The sequence below is a fragment of the Prionailurus bengalensis genome, chromosome B1, assembly GCF_016509475.1.
Source record: "Prionailurus bengalensis isolate Pbe53 chromosome B1, Fcat_Pben_1.1_paternal_pri, whole genome shotgun sequence".
Taxonomy (NCBI): domain Eukaryota; kingdom Metazoa; phylum Chordata; class Mammalia; order Carnivora; family Felidae; genus Prionailurus; species Prionailurus bengalensis.
Genome location: NC_057344.1, coordinates 20,495,153 through 20,507,317, shown reverse-complemented (window position 1 = coordinate 20,507,317; position 12,165 = coordinate 20,495,153). Strand labels below are relative to the sequence as shown.

Sequence of the window (12,165 nt, the reverse complement as noted above, 5' to 3'; positions counted from 1 at the left end):
TTACCCAAGAAATATTCCAAAATCCAAGTTTCTCCCATGTAGTAGATGACCTAGTATAAAGAAAGAAGACACATGTCATGGCAGTTATGACAGCATCACTGGTTCTAACTAAAAGCTGGACACATAGTTCTAGTTTACTGATACGACTATTCCGTCCAACAGTAAGAATTAAGCAGCATCCTAGGATCATAAGCCTTAACAAGATCAAACGGCTATGCCTGCCACACTGACCAGATCCCCTCACAATCATCTGAACGCACAGGGTTCCAGGTAAAATTAGGGTGTCTGAAGAGGATGAGGAGTCGTTCTTCGGTCCACTGTGTCAGCTACCTGGACACAGCTGTCCTAGCCTCACCTCATGTGACCTGCCACCATCCTTCCCGTCAGGAATTGTCACCTACAGCTGAACACCTCGAGGGTCAAGTACCGGCAGACTTTCTACCCAAGGTAGAGGTCAAAAATAAAGTGAGTCAGGGTACATCATCCTGTGCCTTGCATCCTGAGTACCAGCCAGAAAAAAACATGGGAAAGTGAGGTCCCTGGGCTGTGAAATGATGTGACGAGGTTTGTCCCGGGCTTCGAGCGAAGGCCGGATGAACATGTATATAAAGATAATGAAGTACCCCTGTGAGTACTTACACCAAATCATGACGGAGAGTGTAAGGAGACTAGGAGGAAGGGTAAGAATGTTTACGGTCCCAAAATACTTCTTCCCTCTAAGTTTTTTGCATACCTGAATTAAACTTTAAGAGGCATTACAGTGGTCTCAAAATAAGGGTAGTTTTAAATTCACCGTTAAAAATTTGCTAAGATCTATAAAACTATATGCAACATACACTGAATTTGAAAAGTAAGCATGGATATTACAAGTTCTAATTCCATTTACATTTTCTTTTACTTTGTACTTTGCACTGCCCGCCCTCCCCCAGCACACATTTACCTTGTTTGTCTTCTGTTATTACTGAAGTACAAATGGTAAAAATTTCATAGAAGACATTGAATGAAATAATCTCACCTATGAGAAAAGATAGGACATTTCTTGGTCAATATACAGAACCATGACATTGTTAGAAAATTCTTTTTTTAAGAAAAGGGTTGACAATCATCACTGTGCGAATTTTTGCTTTGTACATGCCTGCAGACAGCTGGAGCATGCCTGAAGAGCTGGTCAGGTGGTGGGATCTCACCAGCCTGTACTCTACAGACACAAGATAAAACAAGCCCCAAAGGGTCAGCTATGTGGGCACGTTGGAATTGTATTGCAATACGATGTCCAGATTTTTCATCAATGTGCTGCATTTTACTTTTGTTTGAGGGCACTAATGTATGGTGACTTAACACATCTGGCTCTTGGTTATATACTGAACATGTTATTTTGCTCACATATTTATTATATTTATAATATAATATTTATATAATATTAATATTAATATATATTATATCACTTATATATTATATTATAAAATTATATATTATAAAATGTAATATATTATAATTAATAATATTAAATATTTTTAATATTTAAATATAAATATAATATTTATTAATATCTATTCATTTTTGAGAGAGACAGAGAGACACAGACAGACAGAAAGGGCATGAAAAGGGAAGGGGCAGAGAGAGAAGGAGACAGAATCTGAAAAAGTGTCCAGGCTCTGAACTATCAGCACAGAGCCCGACTGGGGCTTGAACCCATGCGCGGTGAGATCATGACCTGATCATGATCATGTCCAAAGTTGGACACTTAACTGACTGAGCCACCCAAAAACACCTTGCTCATATTTTAAGAAGTGACAAATATTTCTAAGGTGAGGAACTATTAATAAAATAATAAAATTAGTGCCGAGCTACCAAGAAAATCCATTTTAAAACATTTTAATTTTTGAATAATTTTCTAAAACTGTATAATACTAACACTTAGCATTTAATTAAAAGGTATACATCCTGGGAATAAAAGGCACAGCATGGAGAATATAGCCAGTGGTACTGTAACAGCACTGTATGCTGAACGGAGGGACTACACTTGTGCTGAGCATAGAGCGATGTACTGAACCACTAGCTGTAACCCTGAAACTAATGTAACATTGTGTATCAACTATACGCAAACAAAAACAATTATTTTAATTAAATATTTAAAGATATACGGCACATTTTATCTGTCGCATTTTATGTTAACATGTAAAGCTTAACATTTTTTCCCCATCCTAACCTAATGTTTATTTCCATTTTGGTAAGATTCTGCCCTCATTTTCTCTTATTACAAATCATCTGTTAATCTTTATAATCCATTTTTCTCTCCAGATATTTATATGTGGTATTTATTTGATAGAATTCTTTACATAATAAAGGAATCAAATACTTGTTTCTCACATGGGCTGCGAGAACATACTTCTAGTATGCTGACCATCTTTTTACATCATTTTTTTAAAGAAGCAAAAAGCAATAAAAATCCTAGCCACTTTTGTTGGTAAATACTATTGATTTGCAGTAATTCTCAATCATCTCTCTTGTAACACCAAGGTACTACTGTCTACTTAAAACAACAACTCTAACACTTTGGTACCTCAAAAATAAAATTAGCGTTGCAGGAAAAGTCTTTTTCAGCAAATTAAATTTGACTTCATTAAAGTTAAGAACTTCTGCTTATTAAAAGACACCAGTAAAAGAGTAAAAATGCAAGCCACAGACTGGGAGAAGATACTCGGAATGCATTTGACAACAGACTTATAGACAGAATATGTAAAGAATTCCTTAAAACCATTTATACTACCCAAAGCAATCTACACATTCAGTGAAATCTCCATCAAAATGACATCAGAAGTTTTCACAGAACTAGAACAGACAATCTTAAAATTTGTATGGAGCCACAAAAGATGCTGAACAGCAGAAGCAATTATGAAAAAGAAAAGCAAAGCTGGCGCATCACAATTCTGGACTTAAAGTTATGTTACAAAGTTCTAGTGATCAAGACAGTAGAGTACTGGCCCCAAAATAGACACACAGATAGAACAGAATAGAAAGCCTACAAATAAATCCAATTATATGGTCAATTAATCTTCAATAAAGCAAGAAAGAATATCCAATGGGAACAAGACAGTCTCTTCAACAAAAGGTGCTGGGAAAACTGGACAGCAACACACAAAAGAATGAAACTGGACCACTTTCTTACACCATACACAAAAATAAATTCAAAATGGGTGACAGACCTAACTATAAGAAAGGAAACCATAGAAACCCTAGAAAAGAACACAGGCAGTAATTTTTGACATCGGCCATCCCAACTTTTCTCTAGATAGGTCCCCTGAGGCAAGGGAAGCAAAAGCAAAAATAAACTATTGGAACTACATCAAAATTAAGAAGGCAACCTACAGAATTGGAGAAGATATTTGCAAATGACGTATCTAATAAACAGCTAATATCCAAAATATGTAAAGAACTTACACAACCAAACACCCCCCAAAAAACCCAAATAATACAATTTAAAAAATGGGCAGAAGACACAAAAAGACATTTCTCTAAAGAAGACATCCAGATGGCCAGGAGACACATGAAAAGATGCTCATCATCACTCATCATCAGGAAAATGCAAATCAAAACTACAATGTGAGATCACCTCACATCTGTCAGAATGGTTTATTTTAATAAACAATATGTGAAACAACAGGGTTGGCAAGGATGTGGAAAAAAAAGAACCCTCCTGCACTGTTGGGAATGCAAACTTGTGCAGCCACTACGGAAAACAATATGGAGGTTCCTCCAAGAGTTAAAAATAGAAGTGCCCTACAATCTAGCAATCACACTACTGGGTACTTATCCAAAGAATATAAAAACACAACATCAAAGGGATACATGCACCCCTATGCTTATAGCAGCATTATTTACAACAGCCAAAATATGGAAGCAGCCCAGTGTCCATCAAGAGATGAATGGGTAAAGAAGATGTGGTGTGTGTGTGTGTGTGTGTGTGTGTGTGTGTGTGTGTGTGTGTGAAATCTTGCCATTTGCAATGACATGGATGGAGCTAGAGTATAATGCTAAGTGAAATAAGCCAGAGAAAGAAAAATACCATATGATTTCACTCACATGTGGAATTTAAGAAACAAAACAATCAAAGGGGAAAAAACAGAGAGAGGGACAAATCAAAAACCCGACTCTTTCTTTTTTTTTTTAATTTTTTTTTTCAACGTTTTTTTATTTATTTTTGGGACAGAGAGAGACAGAGCATGAACGGGGGAGGGGCAGAGAGAGAGGGAGACACAGAATTGGAAACAGGCTCCAGGCTCCGAGCCATCAGCCCAGAGCCTGACGCGGGGCTCGAACTCACGGACCGCGAGATCGTGACCTGGCTGAAGTCGGACGCTTAACCGACTGCGCCACCCAGGCGCCCCAAAAACCCGACTCTTAACTACAGAGAACAAACTGATGGTTACCAGAGGGGAGGTGGGGGAGGGGATCAAATAGGTGATGTGCACTGAGCAATGTATAGAATTACTGAATCGCTAAATTGTACACCTGAAACTAATAAAACACTAACTGGAATTAAAATAAAAACTTAAAACAATTCTTTGAAGCCAGTTAAAAATGGGCCAGACTGCAACAAACATTTCGCCTTGAGAAGGAAGGAGAGACAGGTAGACTACCTTTTTAAACCATTTTTTTAAAGAAGCAAAAACAAAACACTCACCAATGAAAGACCAACAGCTGTACGATCTCACAGTCATCAGGAAAAAGCAAATTACACAATAATGGGATTCTACACACTCAACAAAATGGCTCAAATGAAAAATATTGATGCTAGCAGGTGGAGAAGTATCAAGTAGAGAAAACAAACTCTTGTACTATGCTGATTGTCTGTGGATACAATTACCTTGAAAACTGGTTAGCAGAATCTACAAGGCTAAAATACAGCTACCCTATAAACAAGTATATATCCAACACAAGTGAGTGGCATAAGTCCATCAAAAGAGAGATACAAGAATGTTCCTAACTGCTTTATGCTTAATATCCCAAGTCTAGAAACCACCCAAACAAACTACTTATACAGTAGCATACTACCTATAATGATAAGTACAAGAAACCTGACACAAGAGATCACAGTGTAATTAGGAGGTTCAAGAAGAGGCAGAACTGGGGCACCTGCGTGGCTCAGTGGGTTAAGCGTCTGACTTCAGCTCAAGTCATGATCTCATGGTTCATGGGTTTGGCCCTGCGTCAGGCTCTGTGCTGACAGCTCGGAGCCTGGAGCCTGCTTTGGATTCTGTGTCTCCCTCTCTCTTTGTCCTTCCCCTGCTCGTGCTCTATCTCTCTCTCTCTCAAAAATAAAAATAAACATTTAAAAAAAAGGGGCAAAACTACTGTATGCTGAAGTCAGAATAAGCAGTGACCTGGGGATGCGGTACTGTCTGTGAGACGGCATGATGGAACATTCTGCATTGCTCAGATTTTCTGTATCCTTTTTTTTTTTTTTTTTTAGTGTTTATTAATTTTTGAGAGACAGAGCACGAGCAGGGGAGGGGCAGAGAGAGGAGGCACAGAATCCAAAGCAGGCTCCAGGATCTGAGCTGTAAGCACAGAGCCCGATGCAGGGCTCGACCTCATGAGCTGTGGGATCATGACCTGAGTGGAAGTCCGACACCTAAACCACCCAGGCGCATCTGGAGTTTTCTGTATCTTGATCTGAGTTGTGATTACATGCATGTATGCATATTAAAAACTCTGAGCTGTATACTTAAGATCTATCCAGTGTATCTCAACAGAAAAATACCTCAACAGAAACATTTTAAAGTGTTTTATTAAATCTTTTAAAAGTTGCAAAGGGAACTTTACCTAAAGGTATGTCAGTAACAGCTGCAATCCCCTTCATTTCCTCCTCATAAGGACCAGGAAAGTTGCCAAGTAGACCAGGCTGGAAAACAAATAAATTACCAATCATTCGACCTAAAGGGCTGTTTTGAGATTTGTGGTTTTGTTTGTTTGTTTGTTTTACATATAGTTTGTTCTGGATGCCCCTCCATAGTAAATAATTAGTTATTTTTAAGGCACTTTTACATCCCATATTTCTAAAAGACTCTACATAAGACTCAATACTGGGCCCTCAGTCTTGACCTCTTGCCTTTATTCCCTTAAACTTAGCTGTTCTCAGTATGATGCAAAGACCTAGGGTTGTTTTTCCTGCCTCACACTTCACCTCTTCTCCAGAGAGCAAAGATAACTGCACTCAGATAAGCTAACAGGACCCACGACACAGGAACATGACAACTACCCCTTATCTCTGCCCAAACCCGCCCTCTCACCTTGGCACTACACCCTCATTACTACTTCCTTCCCACACTCCTAAAAACAAATCTGTCTTTGAGTCATTCACCAAGCCTTCTGTCTTCGTTACTGGCTTCTTGGGCCGCGGTGCATGACCACGATCTGGGCGCAAACAAGGGACACAGGGGCAAATTCCCTGTGGACATATAATTTTATTCTCACATGCAACTATTCACTATCAGGGAGATAACAATTTAAGCTCACAGCCTGCTGCTAATAAAATAATGTGTAAACCTTTTACAAGTCCTATTTGTCACCAACTTGGTCTTCATGTGTCATGTTACCTAACTAAGCATATGTTTTTCCTTTAGGAATTGAAAGCATTACACAAATGGGATGTTCCTGCGAATACAAAGAGGACTTGTTGAACATTTATTAACCACTTATTATATCCAGGCACTGTGCTTCAAATTCACAGCGTGATTTAATCCTCACGACCACCATATACAATATCTATTACTACTACATTGCTCCCGATGAGAACTCTCATGTTTCACAATGTAAGAAACATGTCGAAGGATACGGTTATTAGGTTGACTGATCCAACCTTAAAATCCAACGTTTGAAGAGGGAAAAACCCCAATATGGTCTGAATGCAAAGCCTGGGCCAGCAGCCCTCACTGCTGGCACAGAGAGTGGGGGGGTGGGGGGGACAGCAGGGGCCTCTTATCTGCTGCTCCTGCCAACCTTTGTATTTTGGGGAGGTCTGGTTAGTATGAACATGAAGGATACCGTTTTTTTTTTTTTTTTTTTTTTTTTTGTGAGAGAGAGCGTGAGCTGGGGAGAGGGGCAGAGGGAGAGAGGGGGAGAAGGGGGGGGGAGAGAAAGAGAAAGAGAGAGAGACAGAGAGAATTTCAAGCAGACCCCATACTCAGCTTGGAACCCAACACAGGGCTTGATCCCATGACCCTGGGATCATGACCTGAGCCAAAAACTAACTGAGTCGGACACTCAACCTACTGAGCCACCCAGGCGCCCCATGGGATACCTCAATTAAAAGCTCTGAGAGCACAAGCATGAGGGGTAACAGGGGTGGTGGCTGGCAGGTGCAAGGGTCACAGGGATTATATGCCTAGATCATCTAGCCTCTAGGACACAGTGATGCTCAACCAGGAGTGGTTTCACTCCCAGGGGACATCTGGTGATGTCCAGAGACACCTGTGGTTCTCACAAATGAAGGGATGCACCCAGTGGGTAGAGGCCAGGGATGCTGCTAAACATCCCACAATGAGCAGACAGCCTCTACAGGAAAATACTATCCAATCCCAAATGTCCTAAGTGCTGAGGTAAAACATCTGCCCTAGGCCTATGGTGTCCTCCCCAGTCCTTTGTACCCTGCGGAACTTTGAGGGTCCAGAGCCGTGACTGAAACAGGGCGATGAGGATCCCTCACAGGCTCTAAGGGCCAGAACCTAGATTTTCCATTGGTTCCACCTAAATTAAAAAGGAGCTGAAGAAATGGAGTCGTCCTGCATGACCAGGAGGGAAATGAATCGACTTGGTGAATACATAGCTACAAGAAACACACAACCCAAGTGAGTTTCACAGCCACTGAGGGACCTCATCAAGTATGCAGCTGGGCCGAATATGTCATCTGGTCATACACAGGTAGAGAAATGTGTCCTGGGATTGCAGGCAATGTACTTAAAAAAAAAACAACAAAAAAACCCCCAATTTCCAATAGTGAACTTGCAAATGTATAATTGACTGTTGAACAATGTTGAACAACATGGGGGTTAGGAGCTCACCCCCTATACAGCTGAAAATCTCTGTGTAATGTTTGACTTCCCTAAAACTACTAACAGTTTACTGTTGACCAAAAACCTTGTTGATAATATCAACAACTGACTCACATGTATTCTGTATATGTATTTTATACTGTATTCTTACAATAAAAAAGCTATGTTAACAAAAAAAAGTTAAAAAATATTGTTAAGAGAAAACACATTTACAGTACTTTACTGAAAAAAATCCAGGTATAAATGGACCTTCCCAATTCAAACCTGTAGAGTTCAAGAGTCAACACACTGTGTGAGGGGACAGAAATGACATGCTCCCAGATGAAATAACACCATTTGCCCATTGTTGTATAAAGTAGTCCATACTTCAAAAAAACAAACAAACAGATGAAGGGGAAGTCAACTGCCACAATTTGCCATGCTATTTTGTGTCCTATTACTCTAATACTACCAGAACACAGAATTTTAAGTACCTCTAAAGTTGACAGGTGGTCTAGAATCAATGCAAACTCATTCAACCTCCTTAGAAGAGGTTGTCAAATTACGTCTTTAAATACAAAAGCCTTGTCTGAACTCTGCATGTATGTGGGGATGTGTGTATGTTTAAAATTTATTGTGGGAAATAATATTTCTTACCAACTTTTGATCCACTATTTGTATAATTTTTCCACTTGGCACAAAAGCATTTATCATATTCTTCAGGGAATTCATTATAACCTTTAGCTGAAACATAAATAATTTAATTAATAGACATAAAAAGTGTTGACATTTAAGATTAATAATGGTAAAATGAAAACAGATACAGACCTTTTGACTTATTCACACATAAGCAGAGTTTTGTTTGAAAATATTTTAATCTAATATATACAAAGAATACATCTTTAACAGGCCCTATGATTAAGATGAAGGTAGACGATACAGAAACAAAAGGCAAAGGCCAGTAAAAAGAGCAGGAAGCTACAGAAAAATGACATCTTTTCTTCTGTTACTGTTAATGGGAGGAAAGTATCAAAACCGTATCTTTAAAATACCTGGTATGTACTTTCATGAACTGTTCTTTTAAAAATGCAATTATATTGAGTAAAGTCACAAACAGAAGATTTAACAGTCAGCATACCGCTGGTGCCTTGTCAGCCATCAATTCATGCCATCTTTTATAGGGCGGTAGGTCGAGATTTATGGTATACCACGGAACTGGACCCCTATAGCTGCAAGGAGAGGTGCATCACCGTGAAACGTCAAAAGCAGTTTCTTGATGGGAGTTGGATAGTTACATCTAGATGGATACGTTAGAGGCACATTCTTAACAACAATACAGACGACAGCACTCAAACCAAAGTTTGCAGAGAAGCTCATTTTCCCACCTAGTGTTTCTGCCCTATGTTGCATACACAATCACATGTGATTTCAGAAATCTTAAACTAGAGTTCTACCTTCTGAAAGGTTAAGGTGAATTGGTGACATGTGAAGAATCAATGTCGCCTCAAGAGCCTCATGTAATCTATGTATCAGTGCTAGAAGATATCTGCCTTTGGGGCACCTGGGTGGCTCAGTGGGTTAAGCGTCTGACTTCAGCTCAGGTCATGATCTCGCAGTTGGCGAGTTTGAGCCCAGGTCAGGCCCTGTGCTGACAGCTAGGAACCTAGAGTCTGCTTCGGATTCTGTGTCTCTCTCTGTGTCCCTTCCCTGCTCATGCTGTCTCTGTCTCTCAAGAATAAACAGACATTAAAAAAAAAAAAAAAAGAAAGAAAATATCTGCTTTTTTCCCCTCCCAAATCTCTGCAAAGATTTAGTCTAGGCTCTGGGCACTTCTCCAACTGGTATCCCAGTCTCAGAGTTCCGTCTTAGACAGTCTAACACTACTGTCAAATCATGTCTTTAGCACTGGCTTCAGTAAGGGCATCTTTTAAGCCCCCAGAAGTGGCAACATGTATTAGCTTCCCATGACTGGCTTCAAGAACCTTCACCAGTCACTCAGCCATGTGACTCTTCCTGCCACGTTCCCTCTCTTCTCATGCTTCTGTAGTCCGTCCAAACCCGAGCACTATTCCATCATACGTATTCCCTGATTTTCTACTCTTCAACTGACACATAGCAATTTCTACAATGAAGACATTGCAACATCCATTCCCTAATCGATGGAGCTGGGCCACATTTCTGGTGGATGAACTCTACAACTGTTTTCTGTAGCTGCTGAAACATTATCTTCCACCTCTTGTTACTAAACTGAAATAGCCCCTAAGGGTGTGCCATTTGGTGATTTATCAGCTTAGAACTATGCCTAAAAATAGCCAGCATTTGCTCCCTTATTGCCCTGGTGTGAGCCACCAAACCTATATCCACCCTAATCTCCTGATTCTTTTTCAGTTCAGAGCGTTGGGTAGGCTCAAGGACTGCAAAGAAGAAATGTAGAGGAAATAAACTCATTACAGCAGATGATTAGATTAACAGGGCATGGGGAGACCCCAGAAACCTCTCTATAATAATACCTCCACTAATCAGAATTCTTTGAAAATTCTTCTGTTAAACTGAACAAAATTATTTTAATAACTAGAATTTAGCCATGATCCCACATTTTAATTCACATTAAGTGTTTTCTAAAATGTTTTTAAAGTTTTCTCAGCATTTAACATCTCTACCTCAAATTCCTAGAGAAATAAATAGTATCTGCCTTATGAAGGCAGTGATGATTACATGAAATACACAAAAAACACTCAGCAGTACCGGTATTCAATCAATAGTAATTACTAGAGAATATTTTCCTACTTGACTACAAACAATAAACATCATTAAATTACTTTTGAGACTTGGTAATTGCTGTGCCCAGATCATCACAGTCACTATTAAGAAGTGCCTGAACCCACCTGGCTCCCCAGGTGGCTCGGAAACTAGTCCAAGTGACACAGTATATGCATGCACAAATTAGAAGGAGGAGAAAATAAATGCTAATGGGATCTGGATGGATTCTGGAGATGCTCCAGCTGTCAGTCCCTTGATCTCTAGTACTTATTTGACGGGTCAGGCTGGATACACAGGCGTTTCTCTCTTCCCTCACAGATGCCCATGCAGAGCTCTGGAATCGATGTACTCGGTCAAAAAAAAGTACAGGAGGATGGTGTTGTCATTCAAAGGTATATGAATACCACGCTCCCCTCTCACATGCCAAGACACATTTATAGTGCAGAGAAAAGGATCAGAGCAGAATGGAAGAATTTGATGTGGAGAACAGGCTAGTGAGGCAGGAGGAAATCCAGGAGGAATACCCGAGCAAAAATATTTACATTGTATAGATACATAAATATGAGAAAAATGTTTATTTGCACATGTGAGCTTTGTACACATGTATGTGTACACGTGTATACACATACACTCAACAACCTAGAACCAATTAAAAGCCCAAGCAGAGAAGGTTTGTAGGGTAACCAATTCATAGACACCTGTAAGGTACACATGAAAGGGAGTAGGAAAAAAGTCTTAAACATGGAAGGTAATCATTACGTGTTAAAATGAACTGTGGCCGTGAGACCAGCCATGAGATGCATGCACTCAGTAAGGCACTGAACGCCAAGATGGTCCCAGTGTTGACACAAAGGAAGACCGCCAGAGAGCAAGCCACATGACAGAGGGCTGGAATGTTCACGGCTTTAGAAGAACATGGAAACTGATTACTTTCTTTCTTTTTTAAAGTTTATTCATTTATTTTGAGAGAGAAAGAGACAACATGAGATGGGCGGTGGGGGCGGGGGTGCATGGAGAGAATCCCAAGCAGGCTCTGCACTGTCAGCACAGAGGCTGATGCGGGGCTTGAACCCACGAACCGTGAGATCATGACCTGAGCTGAAACCAAGATTCAGATGCTTAACCAATTCTGCCACCCAGGCACCCCAGAGACTGATTACTTCTAAGTTACTTCCTGCCATATATTTGCCTCTTTTGACATAAAGGTGAGTAAATCAAAAGCATTTTGTTTATTACAGTCTGTATGTGGGATAGAGGCTATTTAGAATACATAATTTAGGCAAGTGCAGTACAACATATATACCGGAGTGCTACAAAAATTGAAACTGTCATCTTATTATTACTGGTTTCTGAAAATGAATAAAGGGAAATG

The 12,165-nt window shown here is 39.8% G+C and overlaps 1 protein-coding gene across 1 annotated transcript in view; it reads right to left on the bottom strand.

Annotated features, from left to right (window-relative positions):
• Positions 1–12,165, bottom strand: part of ASAH1 (N-acylsphingosine amidohydrolase 1) — a 50,992-nt gene that overhangs the window by 8,541 nt on the left and 30,286 nt on the right. Inside the window, exons 3-7 of the mRNA XM_043559916.1 lie at positions 9,172–9,262; positions 8,691–8,777; positions 5,827–5,905; positions 941–1,015; positions 5–50 (exon numbers count right to left, since the gene is read on the bottom strand). Coding sequence (XP_043415851.1) covers positions 5–50; positions 941–1,015; positions 5,827–5,905; positions 8,691–8,777; positions 9,172–9,262 — 378 coding nt within the window. The remainder of the gene's footprint in view (positions 1–4; positions 51–940; positions 1,016–5,826; positions 5,906–8,690; positions 8,778–9,171; positions 9,263–12,165) is intronic.